We start from the raw sequence: 19,230 nt of genomic DNA, 5'->3' as shown, positions 1-19,230 counted from the left end.
CCATCGTTGGAATAGCAGATCCACTTGATCCTGTCATAGCTCCCACTCGTGGCACGAGCGCAGCTCCCTGCTGAGTGAGTCGGCGATGGTGTTCTTTGTTCCTGCCAGGTGGAAGGGTACCAGAAACATCCCTTGGGCGACGGCCCAGTGCCACAGATCCTGCGCCTCCTTGGATAGGGCTTGGGATCTGGTACCTCCCTGCTTCCGGATGTAGAAGATTGTGGTGGTGTTGTCGGTGAAGATCCTCACCACCTTGCCCTTGAGGGACGGAAGGAACGACCTGAGGGCCCAGAACACAGCCCGGAGCTCCAGTATGTTGATGTGGAGTGACCTCTCCTCTGGGAGCCAAAGGCCTCTTGCGTTCAGGGAGGCGTCTGTCGTCACCATCTCCTGATGTGCCGGGGTCTGGAAGTCCATACCCGCCGCCAGATGCGCGCGGGTGCGCCACCACCGGATCGCTTGCCGAAAGGCCTCGTCAAGCGAGATCCTGTCTTCGAAGCTGCCCGTCGCTTGCATCCAACGGGCGTCGAGGAACTCCTGCAGTGGCCGCATCCGCAGTCTGCACAGGCGCACTAGGAAGATGCACAAGGATATCAAGACCACAAGAAACGCAGCCTTAGTGCCGAGAAGGGACTTGATGGACCTCACCCTGGCCATGTCCATGGTCAACAGCCGCTGCACTTTTCCCATGATGGCCTTCGTCCTTTCCTCCGACGGCGAGGCCAGTCGCGCTACTGTGTCGAGCTTGGCTCCCAGAAACAGTGCGACCTGCGATAGAACCAGGTGGGATTTGGCAAAGTTGATGGAGAATCCCAGGTCCGTGAGCAGTTGGACGGTCTTCGCTGTGTGCCCGACGGCGAGGTCTCTTGTCGTTGCTCAGATGAGCCAATCGTCCAGGTAGGGATAAACGTGGATCCCCTGCAGGCACAGCCGCGCCACCACTGGTGCTAGGCACTTCGTGAATACCCTGGGCGCGTCTTCAATCCGAAAGGAAGGGCCTTGAATTGGTAGTGCCGTCCTTGGACTACGAATCTGAGAATCTTTCAATGTCCTTTTAGAATGGGGATGTGGAAGTAGGCATCCTCCAAGTCCAGCGATGATAGGAAGTCGCCTTCCTCCAGTTGCCCCAGCACGTGCTGGAGGGTGACTATCCAGAACTTCTGGGCCTTGATGTACTTGTTTAAACGACAAAGGTCCAGGATGGGTCGCCAGCCGCCGGTCTTCTTCCTTATGAGGAAGTATCGAGAGTACACTCTGGAGCCCCGGAGCCTCTTTGGGATGAGCTTGATGGCTCCTTTCTTCAGCATCGCCCTTACTTCCAGCAGCAGTTGTGGTACGTGGTTTTCCTTCCTGGCCACAGAGTGTTCCTGCGGGCCAGGAAATCCAGCACCCATCGGTCTGTGGTGATGGACTCCCACACGCTGATGAACTTCTCCAGCCGGCCTCCCACTGGGGTGCTCAGGTGGGGGCCCGCCACTACGGCCGGTTCAGTCCTCCTTGGCAGTGGCCTTGCCGCCTTGGCCTCCTTGGCGACGACTACGAGATTCTCCTGACTTGCCGCGTCCTCTGTATGCCTCCTGCAACGATGAGCAGGCCGCCTGGCGGTTCGTCGAGTAGCCGCCGCCAAATCTTTTGGAGGCACCTTGCTTGCCTCCGGAGTTCCGAAAAGGCGGCCATCGTTGCTGCAAAATCCCCAAGCCCCGGGCCGTCTCTGTGTCGGCCTTGCTGGCCTGCAGTGAGTCCAGTGAGTCGTCCACTGTCTTGCCAAACAGATTATTTCCATCGAAGGGCATTTCCAAAACTCTGGTTTGCATGTCCTGGCGGAAATCGGTCACCTTGAGCCAACCACGCCGTCAAAGACAAACACTGTTGCCCAACTGGCAGAAACCGGTGTCAGCAATGTCCGTGGCCACTGTTATGGCGTGGTCCGATGCCACCTCGCCTTCCTGCAGGATCTCCAGGGCCTCTGCCCTCTTGTCGTCCGGGAAGAAGTCCAGCAGAGGAGCTATCTTAAACCAAAGCTCCCTGTCGTAGCGGGCCACAATCGCTAGGGCGTTGCCTGTTTTAATCGTCGTCGCCGCCGACGAGATGACCCGTCGCCCCATGGCGTCCAGTTTCTTCCCCTCGCCGTCCGGGGGGGAGGTAGAAGTCGAAGCCGTAGCCCCCGCCGCTTTCTTCTTGGCGCTGTCCAGACAAGTGGTCGACTGTAAATTGGTCGAAAGACAAATGGTCGACGTCATTTGGTCAAAAACCAAATGGTCGAATTTTTTTTTTTATTTATACATGCATTTTTTTGGTTTTCGTTTAGGGAAAAAAAGGGTTTTTAGAAAAAAAAGGGGTTGGGGGGATCCCCCCCCCAAAAAAAAAAAAGGGGGTGAAAATAAAAAAAACAAAAATTCGACCATTTGGCTTTCGACCAAATTGGTTCGACCATTTGTCCAGTCGACCACATTTTTTCAACCAAATGTCTGGCAACCCTTCTTGGCCGCTGCCTAGACGACCGAATCCGGGGTCGGCTGCGCCCTAAGGCACAGAGGGGCGGAATCCAGGACCCGGTACTTCTTCTCGTACCAGTATCTCTTGGCAGGGGTCATGGACGGGTTCTTCAGGAGCAACAGCCCCTCGTCCCAGATGTCGTCAAGAAACGGGACCAAGAGGACCACCTTCCTTTTGGCCTCACGCCGTTGATAGAGGAAACCTTCCTTCTTCTGTTCTTCGAAGAGCTTGAATACCCTGGCAATCATGGCGGGAAAGGAGCCAATTTCATCGGGCAGGGAGGCCCGAGGGGGTGGTGATGGAAGGCCCATCCCGTTGTCACCACCGTCGCCATCCATCCCCGTCGTGGCCGTCTCTGTACCCGTGTCCTCCCTAGGATCAGGGGAAGGAGATGAAGGCTGTGAGGGCCGCGAAGACCGGAAGGGCGGGGGGGGTGAACTCTCCTCTGCTTGCTTGGAGGGCTCCCTGATGGGCCAGGCTCCGCTGGATCATCCATTGGGGGTAAGGGCAACCTCGTCCTTATCTCCATACATAAGGCCTGGATCGCCATTAAGATGGCTCCCAAGTTGTCTCGTGGCTCGGGTACCGGCTGCGACGGGCGTGACTGTTGGGAAGTGGAATCCTCCGCCTCCACTGGAACCTCGTCGGCACCGCCGTCGCTCTCTACGTCCGCCTCGTTGGGATCCCTCCCGTGGGACCGGACCGCCTCAAACTTCTTATTGAGGATCTTCACAACTCCAGCCAGCTCCTCCTCAGAGGCTGTATCCGTGTCGGTGATGGCCACCGCCCCCCCTCTTTTTCCACCGGGGTTCTCACGGGGATCTTATCGATGGGCTGAAAAGAGGATTCCCTCTGCGGTGGCAGGGAAACTCTGGGACCCGAGGTCACCTCCACAGGCTTCGCCAGGGCCGCCCCGACTCCCTCGATAGAGGCCTTAGCCAGGTGAATCAAGGCCCTCACGACTTTGGGCGTGCTTGAGGCCTTCACCTTGGGGGGGGGGGTTCACCGCCTCGCTACCCCTCGGCTACTTCCGTCGGGATCGACCGTATCTTCTCCAGAAGCTTACCCGGGTTCTCTGATTTTCTCTTCCCCGAGCCAGAGCGTTGGCTCGTGGTTGATGGGGTCGGTGAAAGCGCGCCCTGCCTGGCAGCCGATGAGCCTGACCGTTCAGAGCTCCCGGTGCCCACAGACGCGTGGTGCTTAGCCTTCTGTTGTGCCCCTGTCGCCGGGGCGCCCTTAAAGGACTTAGAAGACCATTCGGACCTCTTCTTCTTCTCACCTACCGCTGGGCTCTTCCCTTCCAGCCAGTTGGTGAGGCGGATCTGCTGATCCCTCATGGTCCGCTCCGAAATGTTCTTACAAAACGCACAGTCCTTCTCCACGTGCGTTTTGTCTTCGTGAAAGCAGTAGAGGCATCTAGAATGCTCGTCCTCCTTGAACACATTCTGCAATCCGCATTCAGGGCAGTTCCTGAACAGATTGGATCCAGGCGTCGAGCTTCCTTTGTCCTGGGTCATGTCCACGGGGTGGGCCTCAAGGTCTTCTGGAATCCTCCAAGAAGCGTAGCACGACGAAAACTTTGCCCTTGAGGGCCGTAGAAAATTCTGAAACGGGTCACCGTTGATCGGAAGAAGAAACGGTGGAGCTTTAGGCTCGATTGACCGAAAAAATGAGATTAAACTCTTTGAAAAATCACAAAACGCAGAAAAAGCTCGAGAGCTATAGCACAAGGACTCCCAACACTTGAACGTGTGGTAAAAATATGAAGATGGCTGCCAGAGGAGGGGCTTAGGTAGAGGGCAGTCATTGGCTGGGGTCAGTATGACCCAGAGACCAGTGATTGGTTACTAGTAGAAAGACAGTTCAGAAAGGAAATGGAAACTGATTTTTTCTCTACCGAGGATTCCCAGCCTGACGACGGGGAATATTCATGAGCATGTGAATCCATGCCAGACCCCATGCTGGAGAAATGCCATGATATATATTTATCATTGGGGATTGAATCAAATGACAGCCATTTTGGCATCATGTTGCACAGGCGTGTGGCAATTTTTTCACCGTTTATCCAAAAAGTAGAATAGTTATAAACATGCAGTTTACTCACCAGATATCTAATTTTACACTCCACCATTTCGCCAACTCTTAAATTTGGGACATTTTCAGAGCGGTCAGAAACACATTTTAGCTTGCCATTACAATTCCCTCAATCGCAGGTGGAGGAACTTAATTTCAACAAAATCACCTGGAAATTATCTTTTAAATGACACATAAATAAATGCAGTACGACTTGTGGTTGCTGAGAAAAATGCATCAGCTATGATAGTCGTTTTAAACTAATCGGACATCTTCATATATATGCAATTCTGATCTCTCCTGTCTCGACATATTGTCCATTCCTGGCCAGCATGTGACCTGTTATCTGAAGTTGACCACCATTTCAATCTGAAAACCTTCTATTTTCTTGTATTGTTTTCAGAGTTCAGCCTAGATTGCAGCCCTGTTTTCACAGCTCCTTCCTACATTCATGTCACGCCCTGGCTAGGCCTTTGGCGATGCACGGATCAGAGACAACAGGTCTGGCCACATGGGAGATTTGCTTTGAACACCATTAAGAGCAGGCCACACTATTGCAGTTGTAAATGGCTGGGATGCATGTGCCAGGCTTGCAGTGGGGGAAGGAATTTGCAAATTATGCCCAGTGACCCACAGATTGTCCTTGGCTGAATGAACTCAAATATTGCAATTCCTAAAATCAGCCTTTATTCTTTAAATACTGTGGGCCTCATCACGAGTTGGGCATTATCCCGGCAGTAATATCGCCCAACTGTAAATGCGTTAGAGCCACCCGGTCCGGCATTATTAGCGGCGGATCACGGGTTGGGCGTTAACGGTATACCCCCATTCCCCATTTGGGGCATTTTTCGGCGCAAATGCAGCACGCTAATACAGCCAGTGGTAATAAACTCCGCCGAAAACAGGGATTTTTACCTCCAGAAAAAAGCTGGCGTTGACAGTGCATTTAGCATGACTCATGATCAGGCCAGCCCTTAAATGTGGCGGTTTGACGGTTACAGCTACATTGGAGGGCTACTGCCCAACTCGTGATGAGGACCAAAATGCGATTTTTACCTCCAGAAAAAAGCTGGAGGTGACACATGTGGGCCTCATCACAAGTTGGGCTGTAGCCCTTAAATGTGGCGGTAACGGTATTACCGCCACATTTAAGGGCTGGCCCTATCACCAGTTGGGCGCTAAATGGGCTGTATTACCTCCAGAGTTTTTCTGGAGGTGAAAATCCCATTTAGAGCCCTGTATTATCGTCGGCTGTATTAGCGCGCAGCATTAATGTAAAAAATGCCACATTGGATCCAATGGTAAAGGGGATTTACCGTTAATGCCAACCCATGATCCGGCAGTAATACCACCAGGCCGGTGGGCACTAACGCTTTTCCAATTGGGTGGTATTGCAGATGGGATACCGGCCAACTCGTGATGAGGTCCACAGCCCATTTAGCGCCCAACTCATGATCAGGCGAGTCCTCAAATGTGGCGGTACTACCGTTACCGTGGCATTTATGAGCTACCACCCAACTCGTGATGAGGCCCTGGGTATTTCACTGATCAGGGTTCACTTTGCTTTTGCATCGGTGGATGTCTACTTCCTTTTCACACAGCTTTGTTTTTTTTTAAATTGGACAGCTGAAAGTACAGGGTGGTTTATTTCCGTCATTAATAAAAGATATTTTGAATTATCTGCAATTCGTTTTTATGCTGAAAAGAGGGTCTGAGTTGTCATAGTGCATCCCCTTTTGATGGGTGGCAGTCTCAGTGAAAATGCTGCGTTTATCTCTCAGCCAGCAATGTGATGTGCCTTTCCAATCTGCATCCTGATTACATTTTTGTTTTAGCTTTCTGTGCATTTCAATTGCAGAAAGACACCCACGTATTCTGCCTAAATAGGCCCATTTTCAGTGTGAAGGTTCTTGAAGGCTGGTCATTTTTTTCAGTGGGCCCTTCGGTTCTGTTTGTTTGGGGCCTTTGATTAAACCCCACTACTGGCACGAATGGTAGACCATGGGGCTTCCGCACAAATGCCATTAATCGGCACCCCTCTCTGCAAGGCAGAAGACAGAGCCATGCCCCTTGTGGAGTGAGCTCTCATGCCTTATGGGGGATCCTTTCCTGCAAGCCTGTAACATTCTGTGATGCATAGGATTATCCATCTGGATAATGTTTGCTTTGTGACTGCCAGACCCAACTTGTGCCCGGTTTAGCCTTTGCTCCTTCATACCAGGGTGTGGAGGTGGGTAGAATGTTGGCAGAACAATCTTTTGAGAGATGTGAAGAAAAGTGGGTTTCACCCTCAGGACAACTTTGTCCTTATAAAAGGTTGTAAATGCTGGTTTACTTGAAAAGGCTTGTAATTCGCTCACCCTGCATGCAGATATCAAAGCGATTAATAAAATGGGCTTAAAAGTCAACAGTCTCAATGGACAGGAATGAAGCGGCTCAAAAGGAGCACACATAAGGAATTTTGGTACCAGACTTAAATCCCAAATTGAGATCAGAAATGGCACTGGATGGAACACATTTGTTCGTCTCTTTAGAAATTGAATAATCAGTGGCATCTTGAAATATGAGGTTTCTTTCGACGTGCGCTTAAAGACTGAAGCCCGGCTATAGCCCTTGATGGGCCCAATCTGGTGCCCCAGATTTGCTGAATGTAATAAGAAAGATAACACCATAGGTGCATCACACTGAAAAGAATCCACATTCATTTCCCTGCACCAGCTGCAGAATTTGTTCCCTGGGTATTAATACTGGGACTTCGTTGCTGGCCTTCTGGCCGAAAGCAAAATCTCCATTACGTCTTCTGGGAGGTCCCAATTCTTATATCTCAACCTCTTAGAAACCATGCAAGGAGGTTGAGTTTCTTGACCTCTGGATGGAGAACCTGCACCTTCTCTCGCAAGAGAAGATCCTCTCTTTGTGGAAGACGCATTGGAGGGCAGATGACATGACCAGAAGGTCCGGGTACCACGTTCTCCTGGCCCAATCCAGAGCAATTAAGATCATGGATTTCCCAAATGTTCTCAACCTCCTGATGAGGTGAGGGATGGCAGGGACTGGAGGAAAAGCATACAGGAGTGGAAACTACCAGTCCACTACAAACGCATCCCCTAGAGCTCCTCGCAAGAGGAAATTCCCTTGAGCAGCACAGTCCGCATTTCCGGTTGACACTGGTCGCAAACAGATCTACTTGAGGGGTTCCCCAAAGGGTGAAGATCTCTTGAAGGACTTCCTGAGCTAGTTCCCTCTCGTGGGAGATGTGCTCTGCGTGTTCAGAGCATCCGCTGCTGTGTTGGGAGATTCCTTCTTGAATTGCCCAGAACCAGGGCTGCAATACCTCTCTGCACAGTGGTAGTGACCCTACACCTCTGTAATAAAGTCTCTTATTAGTCACGCGGGACACACAGACCAGCTGTGGAGACTGATGTTGGTCCAGGTATACTTTATTGGTACAGTATATACAGTTCCAGTTACTCTCAGGTATATACAGTAGTCTGGATGACAGGACAAGGACAGGGATAGGTAGTACAGTACACATGAAGGAGAAGACCCACCGGCCATCCACTCACTCCAGCTCAGGCCCCCAACTGACTCACTCAGAACATTCATATACTGATGCACTCAACATTCTCCTGGCTGCATCATACATCACATTCTATTGGCAATCACTCCAGGCCAGTGACAATGTACAAGACTATATATAACATCTCCCTTTCATACCAGATTCAACCACAACATAACATCTCCCTTTCATACCGGATGTACCCACGCGTGACATCTCCCTTTCATATCAGGTTCATACACACAACATCACCCTTACATACAGGATGCAGAAAAAAACAGCCAAACACATATCACTCGCCCACTCATAAATCTAACCACAACCAGAATCTCACACAGATAAACTACATGTAACAGATGGGGTGCTCCTGGCAGCACCGGAAGTCTTAAACTTAAAACTATTACTATAAGAAACAGAGGTTAAAATGCTTAACATTAACTATTGCTAAAGTGCGCACTATATACAGGTTATGTACATCCGCCGGCAATTTCAAAAAATTTTTTTTTTTGGCACAACCCTTATTCAGTCAGTTGCCCAAACTCTTTTCTGGCGCAACCCTTATTCAGTCAGTTGCCCAAACTCTTTTCTGGCGCAACCCTTATTCAGTCAGTTGCACAATCTCCTTTTTTGGCGCAACCCTTATTCAGTCAGTTGCCCAAACACAGTACCTCACATCAGAGCATACACATATGTACCCCAAACAAGAGTATACATACCGCCACATTTTTCCTTTATGGCTCTAGTCTCCAAGACTAGTTAATCAATGCACATTAACAGGAATACCCTGCAACGCGACCATGGACTGCAAAACGTGCGTCATGGTCGGACTGAGACACATAAGAGTGGGCCACAACATTTCACAAACTGAGCAAGACAATGTCCCAACGTCAATTGCAGGGTATCTGATGTGTTGTTCACCTCTTTCCATAGGGTAAATCATAACCCTTAACACCATAACCATAGCATAAGTTTTTCAATCACGTAAACATTTCTTAGTGATGGTGATAAATTGTCATTGAGAAAAAAAAAATATTCATTATTCACTTTGTACTAAATCATTTGCACTTTAGAAATCCTATTTATTTCCATTTAGAATACCCATATGCTGCATTATGACCACCATTGTAAACTCAAGACGTGGGGTGGATTTGTAGATCTACTTACAAAGCTCATGAAAATCAATAAGAAACCTCAAACTAAAAGGACACATGTTGGTTGGCCAAACCACACGTTCCTACATATCACTTATGAATGAACAAGTTAACCATATATATTCAAAACCCCTGAGCAACATTAGCACGTAATTTTCTGCAACATATTTTTCCATTAGTATCATCAGCCCAGCCATTTTTTTTTTAAAACTATGCTTTTCAAAAAGAAAAATTATTAATATTCAGTATCCTAAATTCTGCAATTTTAAAACATGCTTTTGTAATGTTATAGTGTGAGTTCCGTTACTTTTCTCTTGTTTCTATAAATCAGTAGCACTTTATTAAACACGATGCCTCCATTAGAAACATAGTCACCAGATGGGGTATCAATCATATGAACCAGCTTCAATTCACTGAAAATGTCTACATCTTGGGTGCTCGGAACGCAGTCATTTCACCTCCTTTGAAGACCCTAATGGAGATCTTTCATCCGATTCACTTTGTTTCCTTTGCTGATGATACGCAGTAGCACACTTAAACAGACCCAGCCTTTAAAGATGCTCCGTTTGCGCTGGAAAGTTCATTGAATGCACAGCTAGTGCACGTTCACAAGTTGCAGCCCATGATAGTTACGCTTGTGAGGGACGCTACGTGCGCGTAGGAGGGTTCCTTTGCTGAACACGTCCTCGTCATGGGCACGGAACACCGAACATTGCTGCCACACTTGTTCATGAGCAAGTCATAGCCAATACCCCCCATCAGGATTGTGACGTCATCATTAACACGAAGGGCTGGAAGGGGACAGACCATGCTGGGCCTCAGATGCCAACCGTCATTTCATGTAGCATTTTTTAAAAACAAGTATATCTATCACTGTAATAATGTCCTAATTTATCCAAGGAGTATCGGGACGTTTGGGATCGTTCCTTTATGACAGCACGTCGCACTTTCAGTGTATATTTACCTTATTATTGGTGGAAAACACAAAGCTGCGGCGTCATCTGCTGTGTTACTGCAGGTACTGGATAGCCAATGGTTATTATTTCAACATTAAAACTGGTGCTATTCCATTTACAGACGCAGCCGTGTCTTCGCATAAGACAAGTCACCCTTTTTATTTTTAAATTTTTCTTTCTTACTGGCGCCAGAAGAAAGTCAATGCGCATGATTGGTTGAAAGCACAATATGTTATTGGACAGAGGCATAGAGCGTTGGCACCACTTACTAAATCTTTGTGGGATAACATTTCTTGCAATTATTCTGATGATGAACTCCTTTATTTTTGAAAGTACACAATATTGTGCTGGAGTCATCTATTATAAATAAACACTCTATTTCCCCGTGTGTGTGGGACGTCATTTTCTCAGATGCAGCATTCTAGGATTCCTGGGCATAATTGTTTGATTGGGGGCCTCCCTCCCAGGGAATCCATTGTTATATTGATGTTTGCTGGGCAGGATGGAGTTATGAGTGTCACAGGGGAATGGTGGGTCTCTCTAGACGCTGTTCCCCCCCCCCCCACAGCTCTCCTTACTGTACATTTTATGTTGCTGCAGCTCCTCTCTGCTGGTCTGTCCTTTACATTTCCATATTCTTCATCGTCCAGGGTTCTTTCACTCTCGTCGCCAATGTAATAAAGTCTCTTATTAGTCACACGGGACACACAGACCAGCTGTGGAGACTGATGTTGGTCCAGGTATACTTTATTGGTACAGTATATACAGTTCCAGTTACTCTCAGGTATATACAGTAGTCTGGATGACAGGACAAGGACAGGGATAGGTAGTACAGTACACATGAAGGAGAAGACCCACCGGCCATCCACTCACTCCAGCTCAGGCCCCCAACTGACTCACTCAGAACATTCATATACTGATGCACTCAACATTGTCCTGGCTGCATCATACATCACATTCTATTGGCAATCACTCCAGGCCAGTGACAATGTACAAGACTATATATAACAACCTCCTCGCTTGTTGAGGTAGTACATGGCCACTGTGTTGTCGGTAATTATCAGGACATTCTTTCCTCGTACAGAGGGTGGAAAGGCCTTCTGCGCTAGTCTGATCGACCTCAGCTCCAAAAAGCTGATGTGTAGTTTTGACTCCAAATGAGACCAACGCCCGCTGACTGTCTGATGGCAGCGCCAAGTGATTTGGCTGTCGCCTTCGAGGTCTGCAGCTTCTTCAGCCTTGCTGCCAAACAGCTGAATGCCGTTAAAGGGCATGTTGAGATGTCTGGACTACACGACCGGTGCAAATCCCGACTTTCTCAACCACGCAAACCTGTGTTTTTCCATGCTCGCTGCCATGGCTCTGCTAATGCTATCTGCAGAGTCCAAACCTAACTGAAGAGATTCACACATTGCCTCCTTTCCATCGATCACAATGCTCAGGAAGTCATCTGTCTCTTCTCCCTCTGGAATGTGTTCAGCCACCATGGAAATACAGTCTCACAAGGTAAAAGATAACTTTGCAAGTGCGCAAGTGGCATTGACTGATTTTAACACCATACTTCTGGCTGAGAACACTTTTTTTGCCATTACATCGAAACGCTTATCGTCTCTATCTGGAGGTGTGTAGTGGGGTATGCTGCTTGCTTTGACCGGACTTTGTCGTCTGGACCCCCAAGCTTTCCAGTGTCGGGTGTCTGGATAAGTATTCAGGATCACTACTGGAAGGCCTCTATTTTTTGGTAAGATGTATGCTGACAGCCAGACTTGTTTCCAGCGCCTCCCAATTTGCCATAAAACCTCTTTTGCAGGGCAATGTGAAATAGCAACACAAGGTCGTTTTGTGGCCCCTGATCGAAGATGCCAGTCATCTCATCTTGCTCAAATGGAGGGGATGCCCTGCTCTATCCCAGAAATTCAATTACTTTAGTTGTCTATAGGGAGCACCTACATGTTCTGAAGGATCTGGCATACCAAATTCCAGCTCTAGCAAATTCAGTCTTACTGGTCTCACCAGAAAGATCAACTTATTATTAATTCAGTCAGTTTGAAAAGAAAAGTTGAAAACTGGAATGGAGTAGGGCCAGGAGGTTATTCTTAAATACAAACTTTTGAAAGAGTATGGAAGAATACACTATCAAGTCAATGCGTTGCTCAAATATCTCTGCAAACGTCCCAGTCCAATTTATCGTAGCATTCTTATGCATTTTTGATTTAATCTTGAGATTTGCGGACCAATTAGAAACATTGTGAGCAATGAACGGCGCTGCAGACTCTGCAGAGATGACTCTTCACAGGAAACACTAAAGAACCTGGTGCAACACTGTAGAGAAACCTTTAATCTAAGAAGCACATTTCTTGGGAAATGTACTCATTGAATGATTCCCTGTCCCGAGAGGATTTGTGGCATAGACTTCTCAGTGGTCATTAGATCAACCTAATAATTACTTTGGTTCAGAGTCTCATGGGTATCCATGCCATTCTGGAGGAAAATATTCATAAATCTGGAGGTTTCAAATAAACAATTTTAGCATTTATATGGACTGAATAATCAATTGTGTGGATATATTGTATTGAATGAGTAATGTGTATATATAGTGTTATTTTATATTTGTGAGTGTGTAAAAGATTATTATAAACTGTATTACAATTTAAAAAAGAATATGGACTGACACGTTGGTTTGAGTTTCACTAACTCTCTCCCTCTCTCCTTCTTTCTCTCTCTCTGCCTTTCTCTCGCTCTCTCCCTCTCTATCTCCTTCTTTCTCTCTCTCTGTCTCTCTCTCCTTCTGTCACTCGAAAACACTCTCTGCACGTCTCAGGAGGATAGCTCAGGGGCAACATGCTCATCTTGGAAGAAACACAGGTTCGATCCCCGGGTCTGCGCTTAGAAACCTCTGGGTATTAAGCGTGTAGTAAATAACCAATCATATCATATCATTACGTGTTTGGTGGTATCTGGTCGGTAAATCCACCCAGATACCACCAAACTGTATTACCATTACAGGCACTCGGTCCGGTGGTATTACTGCCTGATTACGAGTGCCGGCAACGGCTGTAAATCCCTATTCCATGGAGTGCTATTAAGACTCCATGGGGGGGTTTGCTGGTATTATTGGCACCGGTAATACCAGTGCTGGTAATGCTGGGAAGTTACCTCCAATTCCTAGCTGCAGGTAACTCAGGTGCCCCACCGGCAAACTTGTACTTTGCCGGTGCGGTAAAGTGCTGGTAAACAGAATTACCAGTACCTTATTACTGCACCAGCAAAGTTATAATGACCTTTATCTCTTACCCTCTCAAGCTTCTAAACAAACCCCATTTTATCTTGGTTCTTTACTAGTCGAATTTAAAAGTCATTCTAAGTACCACCTTAAATTTGAATGCTTTATTTATATACAGGAAGAACAATGCTCTTTTGATCACAAAAGAACGTACAATAGATACAAAATCAGATTTGACAGGGAGCTGTGAGCTTCTTACAACGGAGTGAGCTTGAGGGCCCCTCTGACCAGGTTGTGGAGGGGAGTAACTGGAACAGTCACCGGGGACAATACATAAGTGGACATACATAGACAAAATTGGACATTTTTAAGTGCAAGTAGACGGTATGGCCAGCTGTGCTCGGGACGTGACCATGATGAGTGAAGTGTTATAATGGAGGCAGAAGAAGTGAAACAGAGGCATGTTAGAGGTGAGGAACATTTTTAAGCTTGAAGACAGATGAGAGGTAGGTTCTGAGGGTAACTCAGAGGCGAGGAGGTAGGCTTTTAGTTTGGTTTTGAAAAATTCTGTGTGGATTTTTTCTCGGATGTACGGGGGAAGAGAATTCCGTGCAAGTAGAGCAAGAAGAGAGAAAGAGCAGAAGTGAGAGGAAGCACACGGAGCGCTAGGAGCCACACGGGTAGTCGAGGAGGCAGAGCGGAGATTACGAGAAGGCTTGTAGAGTGGGATAGTGGAGGATAGATACAGTGGTGCCTTGCCCTGGGTAGATTTGTGAACCAGGAATTTGAATATGTGTTCCAGTGTGAGTGGTAAATGGCTACCATGTCTCTTTGCAGTACACCAGGACCAGGTGGATTGTCCTAGCCATAACAAGCACTGCTAGTTTAAGGTCACACTGAATAATATAAAATGTGAACATACCTTGTCTGCATGATGTCACACAGCACGTTAAGGCAGGTATCTCGGACCTGTGCCATCGACTGGGTTGGCATCGCAGATGTGTTCAAAAGCAATTGCCCTTTTAAAAATGCTTTCTTTTTCTTTCTTCTCTTCTCTGTATTCTTATCTCCTTACAAAATAATAACAGTGTACAATAACATCAATAATAATACAAAATAAAACTGCAGATGTAAAATAACAAAATGTTATTGTAAATTAGGGGGTAGTGTGTCCCTCTTTTTGATCAGGGGGGCCTACGTTATGAGGGGTATTACAGTTAAACAAAGAAGGGAACCTAGGCTACCCCACCTGTTTCACACTGGCCGGTTATGGGTCCAGCACACAATTAACAGATCTCTGTTGGTTAGTCTGCACATATGAGAACACCCAAACTGTATGCAGAACAATTACATTTATTTGTATTTGAATTTAAAACAAGTTGCATCACACTGCTATTGACAAAAGCTCTTTTTGCTTAACCGAAATAATCATGGATAGTTTCAGCATTTAAGGCATTATAAACAACCTCATACATTGGTTCTTTAATTTCACTGTTTTATAGTGTGGTTTAGTAAAGGTTCACATCTGTCTGGTCAGTTTGGGTGTTCTCATATGTGCAGACTAACCAACAGAGATCTGTTAATTGTGTGCTGGACCCATAACCGGCCAGTGTGAAACAGGTGGGGTAGCCTAGGTTCCCTTCTTTGTTTAACTGAAATAACTAAATGTTACATTCCCCAGGTAAATGTGTATCCAATTCAGACAGATTTAAGGCCAAGAATACTCTTCTAATAGCCAAATGATGTCAAGCCCAGTGCCCTCACAACAGCCAAAACAGGACAGTGAAACGCATCAACATTAGGAAGAATTAAACAACACCACAAATCATACATCTACGACTTCAGTTGAAAAAGAATGGTGAAACTACCTCATCACTCAAGGCATAAATTAGTTTTCAAAAATTGATTGGGAGAGTTTGCCAATTAAGATGACCTTGATTAGCAAACAAACCTATTTGATTAGCTATGTTATACTAATATTTTTAATGTCAGCAGACGCTATTTGTACCCAAGACCTAAAATGAGCATCAATACAGCACTTCTGTGTACCGCGGAAGTAAGACGTTAGTGAGATGAGTCAGGCATTGCACATTCTTTAAAAGTCTGCTAGACCTGCAGTTCGAGTAACTTAGTTTACCTACTCGACCTAAAAGAAATGCACTCGACCCATAGCAATGGATCGCAAAAAATGTAAATGTGCTTTCTGTAAAATGGTGCATGTCACTACAAACCTACTTTATGTTTGGCACACTGCACCACCCAGAGGCCAGCCATGCACAGTGAAGCCTTTAGTTGACATTTACTGCAAAGTAAATGTTACATAAAAGTTTCAAGCATCCCCTGCAAATGGTGCTCACTCGTTATAAAATCTACTTGACTATGCAAGTGGGCAGGTAGACTTTGCAAGCCCTGTACGAGTGTCTGTAAAAATGTAAAAGGTTAGCTGTATGCATGGAGATTAAAAAAATAGATATGATCAAAAGGCAAAACAGGCGAGCTCTGAGCCACAGGTGCTAATATATAATTCAATCATAATCATAGAGCAAAGTGAGCTCTGGAGGCTTACTACAATGTATGGTATTGCAGTAGATGTGTCGATGTACAGACTGGATGGAACTATTGATTACTACTTTGCCTAAACATCTATTTAGCTGTGTCTGTTAATTATTCAAGAGGAAAGAAAATAAGATATTAAGCAGAGTGGATTGTGTAGCAGGCAGAGAACTGGGCAAACTAGGTGGAATATTGTAGTATGCTGCCATCTCACTTTCAGGGTAGCTGGTACAAAGCAACAGGGTGATAAGGTAAGACCGTCAGGGAGTATGGGATCAGCTCATGGGGTGAGCAGCAGTTGCACAGATGTTTGTAACCAGAAGGTCACAAAACAAGGTTTGCCATCAAAAGCATTTGGCCGTGTGATCATGTACATTTTCAGAGTTGTTCACTCGTCAATGTGAGGCATATGCCCCAACAAAATTAAATATAGTACACACTATGAGCTTTAGATACACTAACGCAAACGTTACTGTGAAACATGGAGACAGTGCAGTGTTTTACAGTAGAAAAACTGTATATATGATGTACCAACTTACATTTTTAGGAATGGAATTGCATATAGAGGGCGCTAGAGCGCGACCAAGATGGCCGCTCTGGTGTGAGCTCTGCCAGCGCATCGTAGCAATCCTGTAAAATAACACGGATCCAGGGGCCATCTGACCCCCCTCTACAGTGGGACAGCTATCCCAACACGAGAAGCGTCAGCCGACACCCCCCCTGGAAGAAAGAGGAATCGCCTCGGCGGCCAGCCGGTGCGGAATGGGAGAGAGAGAGAGGCCCCCGATAAAAACGGCGCCGCGGGCAGCCGGGCTTTCTCTCGAGTGAGCGGCGGTGAGTCCTGCGGCCCCCCCAGGGTCACCCGTGGGAGCCTGACGCCACGGAGGACAGCGCCCGAGACGACTTGACGGGCTCAGGCCCGCGCGAAGACTGGCGGGGAGAGACCAGATCCAGTGGCCCCCATCGGCGGAGGCGGAGAGGGCAGCAGCAGCGCGGCCTTGCGGGCCGAGTCAATACAGGGACGACCCAGCTTCCCCCCCACGCCGACCAGTGTAAAGCTGGTTCGGGGTCCATCCGGCCCCCCGGAGGTGAGAGTCCGGCCCCGGCGGGGCCTGGGAATGGATGTGGCCGGAGGACACCCGGGGCAGCCTGAAGGGCGGGTGAAAAGGAGAGAAGGAAGTCCGCGCCAACGGCGCTGCACAGCCTGCCCGAGGGGAGAACACAAACGAAACGCAGCACGACAAGGCCGGTGGGCTCCTGTGATGGTCTGAGGGAGTCGGGCGGCCATCAACAGCACTCGAGTGGGCCCCGTGATTCGAGCCCGCTCTGAAACAGCGTCGCATGCGGGGAGCGATCACCCCAACACACTCGGCTCAATCACACCGCCAACAACGAGATGGGGGAATCAGACAAGTCTCAGCGAAAGCTAACATTTGAGGCGGGAACCATAGTGAAAGCCCCTAAAGCACATGTGCAGCAAGAGCAACCGGAGGAGAACATGCCCAGGGATGACGAACCCGTGCATAGCATAGACATTAAAGAAATCTTGCTCGAGTTAAAAGCGGGAATCAGCAACATAGACAGTAAGCTGGACTCGCTGTCCACCAAAGTCGACCAGCTACACCATCGGCTAGACAAACATGGGGACACTGCCGAACAACGTATCTCTGATGTAGAGGATAATATGGCCTCCATGTCCACTAAGGTTACAACATTGGAAACACAAATGAAAGCTGTCATGACCAAAAACGAGGACCTAGAAGGGCGATCACGCCGGAACAACATAAGGGTCCTGGGGGTAAGAGAGCAGCAACCCGCCAGAAAAATGGAAGACTTTGTTGAAAACCTATGCCGAGAACTATTTGGAATCCCGGCACTGCCCTATCTATTCGTGGTGGAGCGTGCGCACAGGGTACCAACCAACCGACCTGTTCCCGGAGGGCCCCCACACCTGATTATAGCGAGACTGCTCAATTACAAGGACCGAGATACTATTCTTCGCCTTGCTAGGGAAAAAAGGGAAACTGCAGTATGACGGGGACAACGTCCAATTTTTCCCTGACTTCTCCCCCTCGTTCCAAGCACTGCGCAGAACGTTCACAGGAGTGAAACGACGACTACGGGACAACAAATTGACGTACTCCATGCTCTACCCTGCCAAATTGCGGGTTTAACACGATGGCAGATCACAATTTTTCAACACTCCCGAAGAGGCAAATTTGTTTCTTGATAAACTGGGGTGCAAACAAAATTTCGATAATTCAAGATCACTAAGGAGAGACCGAGCAAATGGCGACCCACCTTGAGGCACATCCACACCTGGAGGCCGGCTACCCTGCACCGTTCAAAATGATCCCCCGGATTCAGGAAAACCGCATTAGAGTTAAGATGCGCTGGTCCTTGGGAGTTCCCTAGCGCCCCAGGCGCAGCTAAGTTATGTTCGGGGACATTGGGGGGGGGCTAATGGGCGAGTTGGGGGTTCCCATGATTGGGAGGGGAAAAGATTCATGTTATGGAAGCGTACTTGTTGGGGGGTCGTACCTCTCCCCGCCGCCACCTGGAGACACCCACCAAAGAAAGCACCGAAGCAGTCCCGCAGTTCGGAACCCGAAGATTCAAACAAAATAACTGGGTCACTGCGCAGCAAATTAAGTCTGACATTTTGGCCAATAAACAAACACAATTTTCCCATCCACAACATTCAAGCTTGCCACATGGAACATTAAAGGGGGCAATAACCTGACTAAAACCAGGAAAATGTCACAATACCTCCGGAGGCACAAAGTGGACATCGCCTTCAGGAAACACACCTCCTCCCTGGAACGGAGAGTCGATGGTCACGTGAATGGGGCTGCCACAGGTACTTTGCGTCCTACTCTTCATACGCCAGGGGAGTGGCAATCCTAATAAACAGATCACTGAAATTCAGACTGATTGCAACCCAGAGTGATGAAGAAGGGCGGTCACTTCTGGTTCATGGCATTCTCGAAAACACAGAGTTTATTATTATAAATCTTACGGATCGAATACAGACAGTCATAATAACTTTGATTGGGCAATGACACACCTGGGAGAGTCAAGATCCGCAACAATCATATGGGCAGGAGACTTGAACACCGCTCTCGACCCTCAGAAAGACAAATCGCACCCAACCTTTACAGAGCCCTCTAGGGCGGCACTCCAGGTTTGCGAGATTTGCAAGGCCTATGATCTCGTGGA

At 47.7% G+C, this 19,230-nt stretch overlaps 1 protein-coding gene across 2 annotated transcripts in view; it reads right to left on the bottom strand.

The window, feature by feature from the left end:
- SPOCD1 (SPOC domain containing 1) overlaps positions 1-19,230 on the bottom strand; it is a 948,037-nt gene that overhangs the window by 748,178 nt on the left and 180,629 nt on the right. For both annotated transcript variants that reach the window (XM_069622501.1, XM_069622502.1), the window contains exon 5: positions 14,381-14,528. In XM_069622501.1, coding sequence (XP_069478602.1) covers positions 14,381-14,528 — 148 coding nt within the window. The remainder of the gene's footprint in view (positions 1-14,380; positions 14,529-19,230) is intronic.

Source organism: Ambystoma mexicanum, chromosome 11 (genome assembly GCF_040938575.1).
Source record: "Ambystoma mexicanum isolate Mex_15411 chromosome 11, UKY_AmexF1_1, whole genome shotgun sequence".
NCBI classification, from domain to species: Eukaryota; Metazoa; Chordata; class Amphibia; order Caudata; family Ambystomatidae; genus Ambystoma; species Ambystoma mexicanum.
This window is presented reverse-complemented; position numbering and strand designations above follow the sequence as displayed.